The sequence below is a fragment of the Hippopotamus amphibius genome, chromosome 4 (assembly GCF_030028045.1).
Source record: "Hippopotamus amphibius kiboko isolate mHipAmp2 chromosome 4, mHipAmp2.hap2, whole genome shotgun sequence".
Classification (NCBI taxonomy): Eukaryota; Metazoa; Chordata; class Mammalia; order Artiodactyla; family Hippopotamidae; genus Hippopotamus; species Hippopotamus amphibius.
The window spans coordinates 146,978,902-146,997,909 of NC_080189.1; the positions used below are offsets into that span (position 1 = coordinate 146,978,902).

The window sequence follows — 19,008 nt, forward strand, 5'->3', positions numbered from 1 at the left end:
GCAACCATGTCAAGGCCCTTGCACTGCTACTTCTACCACTCTGGTGAGAGTTGTTACTTTGCTTATTGGCCTTAGATTTTAATAGTAAACCCCCTTCCTTTTTCCTTTGAGTAAGCCAAAGTCCTTTTTTCTTAAGTTGAGGTAACTTTAGTTTATGACATTAAGCTTCGTGTATACAACATTATAACTTCTGTATACACTACAGCAGGCTTACCACCAAGAGTTTAGTTTCTATCCATCACCATGCAGTTGACCACCTTTACCCATTTCACCCACCCTCCACCCTACTTTGCCTGTGGTAATCAGTACTCTGTTCCTTTTATCTGTGTGTTTGTTTTTATTTGGTTTGGTTTGTTCCTTTATTTGGGGTTTTTAAATTCCACATATGAGTGATATCATACAGTGTTTGTCTTTCTCTGTCTGACTTATTTCACTTAGCATAGTACCCTCCAAACCCATCCACGCTGTTGCAAATGGCAAGATTTCATCTTTGTTTTATGTCTGAGTAGTATTCCATTGTACATATGTACCACATCTTCTTTATCCATTCATCTCTTGGTGGACACTTAGGTTGCCTCCATATCTTGGCAATTGTAAATAATGCTGCTATGAACATAGGGTGCATGTTTTGCATTAGTGTTTTCATACTCTTTGGATAAACACCTAGAAGTGGAATAGCTGGATCATATGGTGATTCTATTCTTAATTTTTTGAGGAATCTCCATACTGTTTTTCATAGTGGCTGCACCAATTTATATTCCCACCAACAGTGTATGAGGGTGCACTTTTCTCCACATCTTCTCTTTTTAATTCTTACCTTTTTGATAATACCTATTCCAATAGACATGAGGTGATATCCCATTGTGGTTTTGATTTGCATTTCCCTAATAATTAGTGATGAACATCTTTTCATGTGCCTGTTGGCCATATGTATGTCTTCTTTAGAAAAATGACTGTTTAGCTCCTCTGCCCAGTTTTTAAATTGAGTTGTTTGGTTTTTTGTTGTTGAGTTGTGTAAGTTTTTTTACATATTTTGGATATCAGCCCTTTATCAGATATATGATTTGCAAATATCTTCTCCAATTTGGAAGGTTATCTTTTCATTTTGTTGATTGTTTCCTTTGCTGTGCAGAAGCTTTTTAGTTTGGCATAGTCCCATTTATTTTTGCTTTTGTTTAGGAGATGTATCTAGAAAGACATTGCTAAGACCGATGTCAAAGACCATACTGCCTGTCTTTCTTCTAGGAATTTTAATGGTATTGCATGGATGGACAGCCACATGCAAAATGGATTAAAGACTTGACTGTAAGGCTAAAGTCCTTTTTAATAGCATTCCCCTTGGGTTTGGTATGCAACTGAGGAAGAAAGATAGTTTAATAGAGGTCCCAGGACTATGTATAATAAATTGTTGTCATTTTTTGTTAATTCTTTTCTAATGATTTGTTAGCAGTTCCAAAGGTTATAACAGGCATTATAATTTTGCTTAGGCACAAATTTAACAAGTAAACTCAAGTCATGCAAGATGAGTGAGCTTAGCCAGCTGCCCAGTGTGTATTTTGCAATGTGGCTTTGTTGTTTTTTAATAGCAAAACTTCTTTCATCACCGTAACCTCACAGCCTACTTATTGAGGACTATTATTACCATTGTCATTTTACAGATAAGGGAACTGGACAAATTTTATGCCCAAGGGGTATTTTTGAATTTTAGAACTAGCAAAGGTGGCCAGATATAGACCCCTCAATCATCAAGAATCTGATGACTAAACACATCTCTAAAAATGACTATTAAGGATCTTTGGGTGTTCAAAGAGAGGAGATACTGTACATGTAAAATAAAACACAGATATTGAAAACCACATACTACAAACATGTGGCTCAGTGAATTATTATAAGGTGAACGTGCTTGTAGCTAGCATCCAGGTCAAGAGATAAAACTTTGGCACCTACAGCAGAAACCCCTTCTGTGTGCCCCATTCCTTCAAGAAATCATTATCTGGACCACTCTAGTTGTCCTCTCCCTGCTCGTTTTCCCCCACAGTTCCATCACACAAGTGTGCATCTCTAGCACGGCAATTTGGTTTTCCCTTTTTTTTAATGTACAGTATTTTGAAGACTCTTCTAAGTTTCCCTTCTGCTCCCTTCCGCTCGCCACTGTTTATCTGTAGAAATACTTGAACCTTCCAACCCAAAGAGTTTCCCACAGTCTAGACCCTGCCAGTTTGCTTACTTATGATACAACCCTACATGCCCTCCACCCTCCAGGTTTTCTACACATTGGCAACTGGATCTGGAGATTGGATCAGACTCAGGTTCCATTCCTCTGGCGAGATTGTAAGAGACACATAATGTCTAGCTGTCTCACTCTTCTGATTCCAAGAGCCATTATTAATGCCTGTATCCATTAATTCATGGGAGATTACAAAATAGCAACATTCTTATTCTAGCATTTCTTTTTCATTTATTAATTGGAATACTTTTACATAGAGATATTTCCCCTTATCTATTATTTGGATACCCGGTAGAACCATTCATATATAAAATGCAGAATAGATGTTTGATTATTTGCCTTTATTTACCAACTTTGAAGATAATGAATTAGTTCCTTATGAATTCCCAAAGATGAGCAATACTTTTTTTGTTTTAATATCATTAGGAATGCAGGGACTTAAACATATTTGATGATATTCAATTTATTGCAATTATTATCATGATTGAAGTTCAAATTTTCTCATCCTTAGCCAGTGAAAACATCATAAAGTTAGCCCCTTTCACCATGACCCTAGTAGTCTGTGATAGCTTCTTGGCCACCTGGTATGAAAGATGTTCCATACACATTTTATGTATTTTTCTGTTGCAGACATACAATCAACTATTTCCTCAAAGAGCCCTAGTTTCTTTTAGAGAAGTGGTATTTCAGGTCTGCTGTCTGGGTTGGTCATTATTTCTAGGTCTTTCCACTGGACAGAACTTGTTGTGGGGGAGGGGTGTGTGTGTGTGTGTGTGTGTGTGTGTGTGTGTGTGTGTGGCACGGGCATGCACGTGTTCTGGTATATGTGCATACATATGACTGAAACTAACCTCATAAAAGTATATTGATACTTCCAATTCAAATTCAAGACTGCAAATCATTTAGCTCAAACTTTCTCTATTACTTACATCTATATCTTTTTTACCCACACCAATAATCCTGATTCTCAAGGGTACAAGGTGATAGAATTAGGATATTTAATAATCATTCATTTGTTTTATCCCCTGTTACCACACAAAACAGTCTCAGAATGATGGCGCTAATATTCTCATCAACATGTTACTGGAAATTTTGTGTGTGGTTTTGTGTGTGTTTTCATTCTTCTCTATTTTAAAAAATAACTGTATCTACTTTGTTAGAGCATGTAGCTCTGACATTCTATGCACTCTCCCTTTTAGTTCATTGGTAATTGTATATTTAATTCTCATCACCAGTCCTTAGGGTGGTATCAAACATTTTGATTGTTTGAAAAATATTCTATTATAGATTCCTCAGGAAGGTCTTATGGGGACCATATCCCTTCCGTTACTGCATGTCCTTAGTTTATCCATGTCCTTTATACTTGAAAGGCAGTTTTGTTAGATATAAAATCCTTGGCTCACAATTTCTTTTCTTGGGCATCTTAATGTTATTTCATTTCCTTCTGGCATAAAGTGTTGCTGTAGAAAAGTCTGATGAGAATGTATAATTTTTTCCCTTATAAGTCACAGGCTCTTTTCTTCTAGTTGTGCAAAGGACTTTTTTAGTTTTTGTTAAAGTCTAGTAATTTTACTAGAGAATGTCTTGGCATTGGTTCTTCTGGGTCGATATTTCAGATTCACAGTATGCTTTTCCAAAATGGAGATTAAAATCATTTTTTCTTTTTCTTTTTCTTTTTTTAAAATTCATTTTATTGGCTGAGTTTAGGTTTTCGTTGCTGCACATGGGCTTTCTCTAGTTGCAGAGAGTGGGGGCTACTCTTCGTTGCAGTGCGTGGGCTTCTCTTTGCAGTGGCTTCTCTTGTTACGGAGCACAGGCTCTAGGCGCCTGGGCTTCAGTACTTGCAGCACATGGGCTCAGTAGTTGTGGCTCACAGGCTCCAGAGCACAGGCTCAGTAGTTGTGGTGCACGGGCTTAGTTGCTCCATGGCATGTGGGACCCTCCTGGGCCAGGGCTCAAACCCATGTCCCCTGCGTTGGCAGGGAAGTCCCTCTTTTATTTTTTTGAACTAAAAGTTTTTAGCAATTTTTCAGTTTCCTTGCTTTAGTTTTCTTCTTTAGGAACTCCCATTATCCATATGTTGAATCTTTATCTTCACTAGTTGTCACTTTCTCTTGAGTCCTTTTTATCTCTTCATTTAGATTTTAAATTTTCATCTTTTTCACCTTCTATTTCTCTTAAGGCATTATCTGTTGTGTTGTGTATGTACTTCTTTTGTCTTTGACTAGTTTAATCTTCATTTCTGAAATGCTTTTATTATTTTATTTCAAATTATTTTCTGGGTTCTTTCACCTCACTTCTGAGTTTTTCTAATCCAGGTTTATGTTGTTATTTTGTATCCTGTATCATTCTTAACATCATTTTGCTTGTTTTGAAATAGTAGGTTTATGGTTATGATATGGTTTGGGGCATATATTTCTGGTATACTTTTATTGCCTGCAGTAATATTTCTCTCTCTCTCTCAACTTTATCTGGGATTTGACCTCAGTACTTTTCTGCTGCTCATTTTTCAGTGAAATTAGTTCTTCACTTTTAAAACAAAGGTGGGACTTGGGAAAGCTTTTCTAATTTCACAGATCTCCCTCTTCTGCTGTTTGTATGTACTGTTTCAAAATTGTAGCACTTATTTTCTGAGATTTTCTGGCTCTATTCCCTTTCTCCACTTCGGTCTGAACTTTCTCTTTTATTTGCCTTTTTTATCCTTATCCTGTTTAAATTTTTACTTAGCCCAGCAGTTTCTTCTCCAAGAAAGATTCAGTTCTGTAAGGGAGCCCTGGTGGGGGTTTGAAGATTCACAGGGGCTGGACTTCTCCAGCCCCTTCAGACCTCTTTACTGTAGGTCCCACGCACTCATCTGGTATGGAAGAGGGCAAAACTCCTCCCACTTTCAGCTGCTGTACTCAGTTGGCCCTCACACATTCCACTGAATATTGGTTGGCTATATTGGGACTGTCTTATTCTCAGCTCCATCTGATGCTGCCCTGATGCTTTCTTCTTCCTCTCACATAGACATCATAGACATGGACACCATGTAGGTCTTGTGGTTGTTGGTGGTTTATCTCTACCAACTTCTTTTGGGACTTAGGGGCTACCTTGTTATGTAGCTTTGTTATAAATGTTGTCCATGGAATTTGGGGTTTAGTTTTACTCTCTTTTTATATGAGGATTCGGAGAGATTGAACACCTATGTTTGCCTCTGCCTCTATATGCTACAATAATCAACTTTGTGTGTGTGTTTAATACTAATTATATTTATCTCAGTATCATAAAAGGTTATTTATGATCTAATTTAATCACTTATCCGTTATTCCTATCTTCTTCTAAGTTTTTTAATTTGCCTTTGGGTTATCTCATTTTTACTATCATTTTCCTTAAGTGTGTTTCTAACATGGAGAGTTTCCATGCCCTTCTTGGATGCAGGCCTTAGTTCTACTAGGTTGCAGAAAGTAAACGTATTGTTACTATGTGTTCGTCATCCTGGCCTTGCCTTGTGAGTCAAAATACCCAACCTATGACTCTTTGTATAATGGAAGACCTGGCTTCATAAATGATGAAAATACACTATCTAGTTTTTATATTTTTTAAAAATCTAAATAAGATATCCACATAAGGTAAATTGAAATGTCATAAGCTATATGCCTGTCATTCACTCACCTGAACTATCAGAAAAGGAGAGTATCCAAGCAAAAGGAGTAGGAGCAGATTTTTTCTCTCTAGAAATAGCTACACCGTAGTCAGAGTTGGCCAAGGAAAGACAAATATGTGTGGCTATCTGCAACTATAATAGATCATGGGCCTAATTTTTTATGGAAATAATACTTCTGTCATCTTTTCCAATGGGAAATTTATTGTTAAAGTATTTCAAATGCCTTGAGACAGCTAATCTACATTTAAAGTTTGAACTATTATCCCTAAAATATTTTATAGAAGTCTTGTGGGTTTTAATCTTTGTAAGTTGAGCTATATTGTACTGTAACTTACAAAAGATTTAAACTGAAGCACAATAAATATTAAAACACAAAACCCTGCCGCAAACTGAAAACATTATTCCTTGAATATTTATGGAATGTATGGAGTCTGTTTTATATTCTGGGAACATAAAAAAGTGAAGGTCCCACTGCTGTTTTCAAGGAAAGAAGACAGTTAACTCTATCTGATGCATGATTTCAAAATGCTAGTCTGCATGCACGTGCTGGAACTTGGGACAAGTTTTTAACCATTTTTTGATGAAAAATGAGAAAAGATGGGCCATGTAGTAAATTTTTATAAATCTAAATTGATTTCACTTAACAGACTGTTCTAAGATTATATCCTTAATACTTTTTTACTGCCAAATATCCTTTTGTTCAAGAAATTATAATGACAGTAAATTATAGGATTTTTTTTTACTATGCCTACTATGAGCTTAAAAAGTCAGTAACACTTTGATTTATAGAATTTTTTTAGATTTAAATGATCTGAACACTCAACTCTTGAAATCTGAATCACTATAATAGATGCTATTCCAACAATATGAACTATGCATTATATAGCAGTGACTAATTCTATGGTGAATTCAAACAATTGTTTGTTTTAAGCTGTAAAGAAATCAAGTTTATTTTTAATTTATAGTAATATTTTTATTTAAAAAATATGTTGCAAAATATTTTCTTCAAGTTCTCTTTATCTCTTTCTTGTTCTGGATCTGAGTTAGTATATACTAAGAAAATTTTGTTTTCAACAAATAGAAGTAACAAATTAAAGTCTTAAAGACCTCTTACAAATATGTAAAATAGATTTGAATATACAAATGGCCAAAGACGAGAATCACAACAAACAAAAAAAAGTTTTTTTTAATAGCTAATATAAATACAGGGAAAAGATGTGCAACTTCACTGCTAATAATGTAAATTAAAATAAGGCAGGTGGGGTGGTGGGTATTTAAAGAAATAAGCATTCTCAGATTCCATTGTTGGAAGAAAAAACTGGTACAAACTTCCTTAGAACTATTTGGCAATATTTATCAAGAGTCTTAACAATACAGAAATCCTTAAAACCAGTCATCTTATTTCTAAAAACCTTTTCTGAAAAAAATATCAATGTCTCAGTTAAAGTGTTATGACCATGGGCATTTGTTGCAGTGTTGCCAACAATTAGAAGCCACATAAATGTCCATAATAAAATGTTTAAAACAATTCTAACAATTCACATATTAGAATACCAAGCAATCATGAAAATCATTTTGAAGAGTATTTAATGGTGTGTGAACATGTTAGAAGGGTACAGATTTCTATATAATAGAATAATAATTGTTTTATATAAGGAAAAATATATGGGCATATAGTAAAAAATGTTCTCAGGGGTTCTTTCTGAGTAATAGAATTATATATGCTTTCTATGTTTTCTTCTTATTTATTTACTGTATTTCCCAGATCTCCAACGAGAACGTGTTACTTTAATAATTTTTAAAAATTATTATTAAAAATCCTGTACTTCTAAGAAAGGAAATTATCAAATGGAATGGGTTTAGTTTCTGCCTCTGAAGATGAACCTTTTAAAACCAGGTCATGAGTTTGATGGTATAAACCAGAAGCCTAGATACATGAAGTGTAATTCTTTGTTTGTTGGAGACAAATTATCTTGCCAGTTTCTCTTTGCCTTCTTGTCCATGAAAACAAACACTGCCACCCTATGTTACAAGGGTGAAGTGAGAATTAAGAGAAAAAGACTAAAATAAAATATCTAGCTCTTTAGGGAAAATATGTACATTGATACCGTTACTGCAGTATAACTGCTGTTTAGGTTTTCTGTGAGGATTACCAAAAAGCATGTAAAGTACTTAGAGAATCAGAGAGAAAAGAACTATGTAAATACAAACCACGATCCTTCTAGCATCACTTCTATTTGTATGTGTTGCAGTATAACCTTGAATATTTGGATGCAAGCCATAACCATGTGATAACTCTTGAGGGATTTAGAGGTCTGATGAAACTTAAGCACTTAGACTTGAGCTGGAATCAACTGAAAAAATCTGGTGATGAAATAAATATGTTATGCAAACACACTACAAGCCTTCTCACTCTTGATATTCGACATAATCCATGGCAAAAGGTATGCAACAGATGTGTTTATAAAAAAGCAAACAATCATTTTATTTTAAAGCTGTTTTCTCACTGCTATTCAATAATAGCCAGAAATAGGCAAACTATCTTTGTCTCACTAGCATTCCTTTAAGTATTTCGTTAGTTGAATTTGGTGTGGTAATCAAGTGAGTCAAATGTTACTATAAGAAAAGTCTTTGATTTCACATCAGATTTTTTTGCAACCTCTTATAGTTTAAGATTTTTGTGGTTTTAAGAGTATTAGATGTCACTGCCATCTGCAAACCTTCAGAGAATTTTTACAGTGCAGTATATAGCTCGGTGTGCTAGGACCCTGGTGTAACGAGGCATTGGAACCAAGAATAACAGAGTATAGTGGGAGAAACACACTGTTAAAGGGGAGCAAATGTGTCACATTCTCCGATAAACCTGAATTACAAAGTCTTATGTTGTGTTATAAAAGGAAATTTGAGCACTATTCTTTCTCATCACAGAAATACGTAGATTCATGCTACGAAATTTAAGTATTCATTGATTATACTGAAGAGTATCTCCAAGTATTTAAAATAAGCCACAAGTTTATAATTTCAAGAATACTCCTCTCCTTGCTTTTCAAAAATGTAAATAGACTGTGTCCAACATTTTAAAAAGTGACTGACGCATGATTGGTTCTATTAAATTGGCCATATTGCTATGTTTATACTGTTGTATTTCTCCTTTTTTTGCTCGGTAAAATTGGAGGATATTTTTCTTTTGCCAAATCAGACTTCCTGAACAATCACAGTAGAGCTACAACCCTGTTGCCAAATTAAATGTCAAGAGCTGAAGATCCCTATTGGGTCTCCCATGGAGCTGACTAACTGCTGATCTAGATAAACACAAGGCACTGCAGTTGCTCTTTGAACACTTCACCACAGTCACTTTTCAGTAGCTTGTGGGATTTCCTCCCTTCACAAGAGTAGAACTATCCACCTCCAAACAAAACAGATTAATTCTTAAATATGATTTAATTTCAACTATTATTCAAAGAATTAGGTTAAGCCTTTCTTTTGAGGCATATATAATAAAGTAGGAGAGGCATAATTTGAATTATGTGGGAAGGAATGAAGAAGAACTCCTTTCCATGTCATACCATATGTAATATTTTGTAAAAATTTAACTTTTGTTATTTTTCCCAAGCCAGCCTCATTAAGGCTGAGTGTTATTGGCAGATTAAAGACTCTTACTCAGTTAGATGGAGTCCTCATTTCTGAAGAAGAAGCAACAGCAGCTATGAAATTTATTTCTGGAACAAAGATTACTCAGGTTGGGTTTTACTGTTTAATATTTTTTGTCTATTTAGAATATACAAATAATATTTCTCATACTCTTATTTTGTTATTGAGATTTTGTATTCTTTCTTAGCATGCTAATAAAAAGATCAATCTATAATGACCATATCATATCACTTGAATTTTTTTTCTGTTTAAATGTATCCCATTTAAATACCAACTGGCTGTGTGGATTCTTATCCCGCACACTACCCCCAAAATACCTCTAGGGTAACTGTTTTCTTCCTAGTCAGCCAGAACTCACCAGAGTCCTTTCTAGAACCTACATGAAAATAAGCAACTTTCTGTGGAATAAGGTAAGCTCAGAGGACTTGAGAAAGCATTTAGAGAATTATTTACCTAGTATTGATATTATACATGTCTGGCTGAAAAAAAAGACAAACGCTATTAACTTGGGGAAGGGGAAATACCTGCATTATCCAGATTAAGAATGCTACTTTGGCCAAAGTAGCTCCAATATCCTAAATTTCTCCACTCTAGTTATCTAGCCATTTACATTTTGTGGACTATTTGAATATTAATTCCTTAACGTAATGTTTAATTTTGGATCTGTTCAAAGTGAAAGAAACTTTTTTGTTGATAAAAATATAACTGACTCCTAAAAAAGAGGTGGAGATTTACCCTACCAGAAATCAAAACTTACTAAAATCCTGTAAGACAATATGGAATTGGCAGAGTTAAACAAACAGACCAACACAACAGAATATAAAGACCCAGTATAGACCCACACATACGTGGAAACTTGATCAATAACAGAGGTGACTGTACAGATCAGGGAGGCTAGTCAATAAAAAGCACTGGGACAAGTGTATTAAGGATTCCACTGCAAAAGGCAAAAACAAAAATGTTTTAGAAGAAAAGATCAGAAACTATCATTGTAACCTTGAATTAGGAAGGAATTTATTATATGATGCAAGAAACAAAGAGCATAAACTTAAAAGTTTGGACTTGTCTATGTTAAAATTAACACATCTATTCCTCAAAGGGCAGAAAGTGAAAAGACAAGCCGCATACTGGGAAAAGAAATTTGCAACACATCTGACAAAAAAGTATTCTTTATATATCCAAAATGTATCAGGAGAAAGGCGATCAATCAGACAGAAAAATGAGCAATAGATTTAAATAGACACTTCACTGGAGAGGAAATCAGAACAGCCAAACAACTTAGGAAAAGATGCTCTACCACATTAATACTCAAGAAAACTTCAGTGATCTACCAATTTATGGCCACTATTGGGTGGGAAAAAAACCTTGACAATATCAAGTTTTAGCAAAGATTTAAAGTAAAGGTTACAATTAGTACAACTACTTTGGAAAACAAACTGTCCCTCTCTAGTAAAGCTGAATATATACATACCCTAAACCCAGCAAGTTATATACACTAAAGAAACTCTTGCATATATGTACCAAGAGTCATGCAGAAGAATATTTATGACAGCAGTGTTTCTGATAGCAGAAATCTGAAATCACCCAGTGTTCACTGACGAGAGAATTGATAAGGAAATACTACACAGCAATGACATATGAATGAACTGCAGCTATAGGCAGAAGCACAGAAGAATCTCACGGATACAATGTTGAGCAAATAAGCAAGTCATAGAAGAAAACAAACATTCCATTTACATAAAGTTAAAATATGTATGAGACTAATATTTTATTTATGGATATAAACATAGGTCTGTAAAGAGAGCAAGTAGTGGTAGATACAAACTTTGAGATCGTTTGATTGCTTCGTAGGAGATTGATTGATTCACTTCAGATGAGTGATGACTTCCAAGGAGAAGGAGAGAAAAAAGATTAGGATGGGGCACCCAGGGAGCTTCGAGGGTAGCAGGAATATTCTAGTTCTTAAACTAGTTTCATGGATGGATTATATGGTGTTTGTATTATAATAATCCTTTCACAGTTTTATAAATATTATTTTGTAGTGGTTAAATGTCTGCTAAAACAAAAAAATGAGTGAGATATATAATTTAAAGTATATCTAGATACTGAGAACATTTTAAGGCAAAGAAAATGTCATATTTTTTCAGTATTCATTGGGCCACTCATCTAGGAGACAATTCGTATATATAAATGGATCTCTATGCTACGTCCTTTACTCATTGTGTGTTTTTTGTTTTATTAGTTATCTCTCTTACGGCATTCTAGTGCTAAAGAGGAAAGACCACGGATTCTTAGTATCTGGCCTTCTGCCAAAATTCTGACACAGATTTCAAAGTTGGGACCACATTCACATCTGAGTGGAAACTGGTACTTGAAGGTAAAGGAAATCTATTAAACCTAATATAAAAACTTAATTTCAATTGATTTTTCAGTCGGCTTTGGCCTTTGTATCACAGATAGGTATAGGCAGAAAATTGGAAGAGCCAAATTAAAAGTAAAAGAGAAGTCAAGTTGTGAGTAGTTATGTCACAGGGATTAGACCTCAACAGTGGTCACTACAGAACAGGAAATTTAGGATAAAGGTGCATTATAAAACCAAAGGTTAGATTCTGATAATATATCAAAATAAGCAAGAAAACTTGAAAGCTCAGAACCAGAGACCAAGCCAAAAGTTTGGATGGCAAGGTAAAAGGGATCAATAATCCTGGCAAGGGAATGGGGAACGGATCAGAATTCAGCCACGGCTAAGGGGAAAGGCTGTGGAGCACGGGCAGCTTCTTGCTTCAAAAAGCACCCTTTTACCTCTTGCCAAAGATAGAAACTGGGCTAAGAGAATCGGACCCTTGAAAATGGAACATAATAGTAGCATTATTTTTATTATAGAATATACATAGATATTTACTTGTGATGCTGGCTTAACCGACCCCACAGGGCGTTCTGAAATTAGCCTGGCCCTTTAAATTTGTCCCAAGTTGGGCTGAGATGGCCAGGCCTTTCTTTCCCTTCATCATTGGATGTGGGCCAACCTGGGAAGGAGCATGACCTTGGGGAGGGCAGCTTTCTGCAGCTGATGCTGTCCCTGAAGGGACTGACCATTGAAGGCTTTCTGCCAATAGCACTTCCAGCAGCTGGGACAAGTCTTTCACTGCTGGGAATGTGACTGGCACAGCTCAGTGTCTATGATACCATATAAGTCCCTCTTTGAATTATAATCTTGTCAAATTTTACTTTCCTGTAAACTAAGAGCTTTGCAATATTTTTAGTTCCTAAAGGAATTTTTTTGATGTTAACCACATTTGAATTATTTCATTAGCCTTTTTATCTTATAACATTGAATTTATTGATGTGATCCAGACGTAACATATAATGTGAATTATTCTACAGATAACTGCCTTAAATTTAGATGGGCAACATCTTTTTGAAATCGCAAATTTAGAAAAATTGGAAAATTTGAAATGGGCATCATTTAGCAACAATAATCTCACTAAAATAGAAGGCTTGGAATCTTGTGTTAACTTGGAAGAGCTCACATTAGATGGAAACTGCATCTCAAAGATAGAAGGTAAGATATTAGAGAATTCTAAAGTCTTAAAAGATGAATGTCTCATTAACAAGAGCAAAAAGTGACACTGAGGATGGACTTTCTGAAGAGGAAGCTCTCCAGAGACGTTCCAAAAAGGTCTGGAGTAGAGTATTCCAAACACCTCTTAGTGGGATCTGTGACTGGCTGCTGTATATAATAAGCCCAACTAGCTGACTTTTACCCCTCTGCCTTCCCTCCCCCTCTGAACCAGTGTTTACCATCTGTTACCAAACTCAGCACATTACAAACTAGTCAGTAGTCAATATCTGTACCGTTGAGTAAATAAATGAGTGAATGAGGTGTGCTTTTGAAAAAGATAAAGCAGCTCAGTTCATTTTTCAAAATATGGAATTAAGGTTACATTTGGAAATTTGAAGACTTTTAACAAAATGAACATTTTATTCACTAGAGGTTGGAAATCAAATGTGCTATATGACCTTTCACTGGGATCCGCCTACAAGTACAAATTAAACAGCTTCACTAATGCCTGTGTAAGTGTACACACACACATCATGCCTACTTACCTAGGTATAGAATATTTCTGAATGTGCATTTGGGTAACAGGGTTGTCTTTGTCAAGGAAAGAAGGTAAAAAAAGATTGTAGAATACAAGCAATGCCTGTTATAAAAAAATAATAAAAATAAAAAAAATTTGAAAATAAAAAAGAAGGTAAGAACTGAAAATCATGCCTGGGAAAGAGACCTAATTTATACTTTATTCTTTTTGAATTGTTTTTAGCATGTGTGTATACTATCTTTTTCATAAAATAGAAAATTTTAATTTACAAAATTACATATGCAAAAGCCAGTATTAAATATCTTTAAAAACAGCACGTGTAACTTTGTTATACTTTATTTTAATGGCTATTAACAATAGTTTCTAAAAATTGCTTGATCTGAAGAGTCGCTTAGAATACTTATTGAGCTTATTGAATATACAGATTCACAGGCCTTTCTGTAGATTTCAGCTGAGTAAATGAGGGGTGGGGGGTGGCTCAGGCATCAGTGTTTAGAATAGGGTACTAATTTTGCTAGGCATATACAATTGAGAGCCCTATTTCCTTTTCATTCCCCTACATAAGCCCACTGAAGGGAAGAATCCTTTAACCTGTATTTTCCCTATACCCACTTTTCAAAGATAGCTAACCTACTAAACTTTAACAGATATGTATCTTCTTTTTTCCAAACATAGATAGGCTTAATATCCATTTAAGGATCTTTGCTTTGATAGTATGCCCTAACTTGCCCTAGATTGATTTCCTTTCAGCATTTCATAGTCCCATGATAAAGGCTGGTGTGAAAAGGGACCCTGGATAAACTTAATTGAGGGCTGATTATTTGCCAAAAGCTGTAACTGATACTTTTCAAATGCCATTCATTTCCATAACCCTTAGAAGTAGATTTCAATATATCCATTTCATGGATGAGGAAAATTAGGCTCAGAGGTTCATAATTTTACATAATTTACCTATGGTCCCAAATCTAGTAGTGTTACATTTGAAACCAACTCTGACTCCTGAGTTCGTAGCTTTCAGCTGCACCATCCTACCTACAGCTATAAAGTGTCTACAGTACATATTGTACACAGGGGTTAGATTGTGGTGAGAGGTAGCATTTTCTAAAGTTCCAACTTAGAGTACTCTTAAGCATACAAAGGTAGAATTAGGTTGTATTTAATACAAATGATGCCGCCATAAGGAATACTTTCCAGAGTGTTGTATTCTAGTTCCTTACCCTTAACGTTTTACAGTGAGGGTTGGTGATTATTTTGAGCTTTGTGTAGAGCTTTATATTATTGTGATGGTGAAAACCTCAATTAATTATATCATTTAAATGTTATTTGAAAGCTTAATTCAGTATTTCCTACACAATACCTTCCCATAACAACTAATAAAAATGAGTTGACTTAGGAATCCAAAATTGGAATTTAATATATTATCTGCAACTTAATACATGTTATTTTCTTCTTTAACAAAAGGAAAAACAATGATGGTTAATACTGGTGACTTAAAAATATATGTATATGTACAACGTGAGAGTCGTGAGTTAAGTTTAATTTGGGGCAAAATGAGGACCGGGCCCGCGAGACAGCGTGTCGGATAGCTCTGAGAAACTGCTCCAAGGAGGCAAGGGGCGGAGCCACGATATACAGGAGTTTTGCAACAAAGGACAGGTAGTCGGGAACATCAAGAGATTAAAGGAAACCAGATATCTCAAGGTAAGGAATTTAGCGCTATTCTATATATGGAAAGACACAAAAGTCTGCCTCCCTGAAATTGTTCCTTTGATATGCACCTCAGCTGTCTGGGCCAGGATCCTGACACACCCTGAGTTTCCTCAGGGCTCACCACGGGGAGCGGCTTGCAGTCTGATGGCTGCTAGGTGGCAGGCATTCTTTTCAGCGCTGAGCGACCTCAGCTCATGTTGGAAGGCTACAATCATAGATGACTGTGACATCCTTTGTTTACTGATATGGCAGGAAATATTCAGTTTCTCAGATATCCTCCTCTTGGTCAGGAATTCGACCAATATTTGGAAGACATTTCATGACCACGTTTTGTCCCACGGTGCTGGGAGGCTCACCCCAGATCAGATGAAAACTCTTGTTGATATGCCACTCCAGGTGCTAATTTTTGGATTAGGCCCTGTTGATAATTAAAGATTCTCTGGATCCTCTGTCTTACTAATCTGTTATGATCCAGGAAATGTTTTCCCTCGTTGCATCTTCCCATATCTAGAGTTGCACTATTACAATAATTGATCGCATACAGAACTATATATTTTATCAACTGTTTCAAGTTGCCTAGTCATTTTTTTTGTTGGAGGCTCAGGCACACATTTAGTAATAAAAAAAAATAATCTTGTAAAACAGGCAAAGTACAAATAATGTAACTAATAACATTAATAGTTATAAGTAAATATTTAAGCCAAGAGCTTTTTATGCCAAATCAGTTTTTTAAGAGGTCGTCAAGACTTGGGAGTGGGTCACTTAAGGCAGAAATCTGATTTTTCATATGGTTAATTAAACGTGTTATATTAGAGGATTCATCAGGTGTGAACACAGCATTCAGTTTGAATCATGGCACAGGTACCTTCCTGAGATGTTGTAAGGATGTCAGGGGCCACACGGTTTTGTAGCACTGCTTTTTTTTTTGTCATAGAGACTAAGAATTCAATAGGGTAGTAGAGTTCCCAAAGTCATAAAGTTATAAATCATATTCATCAGTTCATTCAATCCCATGTAACTGATTCCTGTTGATTTGGATGAAGTAATCAGGTTTTCCGTTATTTGTTACATAGTTCAGTGGTATTATCTAAAGGCCATCAGAAACTTATGTTTGTCTCAAAAGTTATTTTTATGAGTCTTCTTGAAAAGCTTCATGTTTTAAAAGCATCGGAACAAAACTTAAAATATCATGGTTAAAGATTAGAGTATAATGCAGCTAGTTGAAAACCTGCATACTTCTGTGACATGTAACATTTTAGAATAACTGGAATTATGACATTATATCAAGACATCTCATAATATGTATCCATCCACTATAACCTAAGGTTCCTCTCCAGTCATTTGACAATGTTTCTGAAGTAATTAAACATACCAAATAAACTTAAACATTCATCTCTAAGATGTCTTAGGACGCTCCTTTGAAGCATCCCAGAGTCAGCTGGAGGCTAAAAGAGCTTTAGTTAGATTTTGAGAAGTTTGTGAAAAATATCAAAAAAGATTTTCAAACACAACAAGATCATAGGTCACTGTGAAACAATACATATTCATTTAAGCAAAGTCACAAAACGATGAAAAGAAAACAACAAATAGGGATCACTTAAGGGCACAGAAACTCACACAATCTGCCTCATATATCAGCATGGTGCCTATTTCTCATACGGAATCGTCGAAACAAAAGTACAGGGTAAATGCAGCCGCTCAACAACGTCATCAGGAAATAAGTCCTACTGTTGCAGAACTTGATCCCACGAGAAACCAAGCACCACACTCAGAGTTGGAGAACTCAGGTTTATTGAGCCGTTGGCACCAGACGAGCTCCAAAAATTCTGCACACCATTTTGGGCCAGTTTTCTCCTTTTATAGATTGACATATAGCTACAGTTGGTACTAACTGATTGGTTACACAGTTTCTATAAATTACAGGTGGTTACAGAACTAGCAGGTTGCTAAGGGTTACAGAACGCGGGAGTTGCTAGGAGTTACAGGGCGTGGGAGTTCAGACAAAGGTGAGCAGAGGCAGGAACAGTACAGTTTATGCTTATATCAATCATTCCTATGCAATTATTAACAGGCAGGGTTCACATAGCAGGCCTCAAACTATAGACTTCAAATCTTCCTCATCACTACGTGTTTTTGACAATTATAACTTTCAGGATGGAGTCAGGTACACAGGGTCACTAGATATATTATAAGAAGATGTTCACTATGCAAGTCAGACCCAACACAAATATGTTAAGAACTGGAGAAAAGGGAATGTCAGAGAAGGTCATCAATCCAAGAACGTATAAAATCGGTGGTGTGGGTGGACATGTTGGAGCTTGCTGGAAGATCCAAATTATAGACTGGAACATAATGATAATTAGAAACAAATAAAATTATCTAACATTCCAATAGTTAGATATTTTAAAATACGCTTCAGGGGGACTTCTCTGGACAGAAGGAATTTTAAACAACATTGTCCTCAGACAAGGCCACTGGCTGTGATGGAGTAAGGAACAAGCAAGAGCGCCTGTGATCTTGTCATCACACAGGATCAAAAGAGAATTATGCAGTCACAAAAATGATGAAATACAAAGCTGACTTGTTTCCTTACAAGTTAATTTTAGTTTTAGTCCCTCCTTTTTGCCATCCATATAACCCAACCAGTTCTAAGACATGCTTTCTTTCTTTTCCCCTCAATGAAATGTAATTTAATTCCTCATACTTTCTTCACTGAAAACACACATTCTATTTTCCTACTGTACACTGAAATGCTTCCGTATTATTTTCATTGGCTTTAATTATGTTTTTTTTTTTCTTTTTTTAAAGAATTTTTATTGAGATACAGTTAACAGACAATAAACAGCATATATTTAGAATGTACAATTTGGTATCCCACTCTCCCAATTCATCCCCCCCCAACCCTCCCCACTTTCCCCACTTGGTGTCCATATGTTTGTTCTCTACATCTGTGTCTCTATTTCTGCTTTGCAAACCGGTTGATTTGTACCATTTTTCTATAGTCCACATAAATGTGTTAATATACAATATTTGTTTTTCTCTTTCTGACTCATTTCACTCTGTATGACAGTCTCTAGGTCCATCCATGTCTCTACAAATGTCCCAGTTTGTCTACTAACTTTGGGTTTTGTTTGCTCTTCTTTCTTTTTTTTTCTTTTTTTTTTTATTTATTTTATGGGGGGGTACACCAGGTTCAATCATCCGTTTTTATACACATATCCCCATCTTCCCTCCCTTCCTTGACTCCCCCCCCCAAGCCCCCCCCACCCTCCCCGCCTCAGTCCTCAAAGGCATCTTCCATCCTCGAGTTGGACTCCCTTTGTTATACAACAACTTCCCACTGACTATTTTACAGTTGGTAGTATATATATGTCTGTGTTACTCTCTCGCTTCGTCTCAGTTTCCCCTTCACCCCCCGCCCCCTCCCATACCTCGAGTTCTCCAGTCCATTCTCTGTATCTGCATCCTTGTTCTGGTCACTGAGTCCAACAGTACCATTTTTAGATTCCGTATATGTGAGTTAGCATACAATATTTGTCCTTCTCTTTCTGACTTACTTCACTCTGTATGACAGACTGTAGTTCTATCCACCTGATTACATATAGCTCCATCTCATCCCTTTTTATAGCTGAGTAATATTCCATTGTATATATATGCCACATCTTCTGTATCCA

At 35.8% G+C, this 19,008-nt stretch overlaps 1 protein-coding gene across 1 annotated transcript in view; it reads left to right on the forward strand.

Annotated features, from left to right (window-relative positions):
• Positions 1-19,008, forward strand: part of LRRC9 (leucine rich repeat containing 9) — a 115,768-nt gene that overhangs the window by 47,777 nt on the left and 48,983 nt on the right. Inside the window, exons 18-21 of the mRNA XM_057730603.1 lie at positions 8,126-8,317; positions 9,487-9,612; positions 11,767-11,901; positions 12,909-13,086. Coding sequence (XP_057586586.1) covers positions 8,126-8,317; positions 9,487-9,612; positions 11,767-11,901; positions 12,909-13,086 — 631 coding nt within the window. The remainder of the gene's footprint in view (positions 1-8,125; positions 8,318-9,486; positions 9,613-11,766; positions 11,902-12,908; positions 13,087-19,008) is intronic.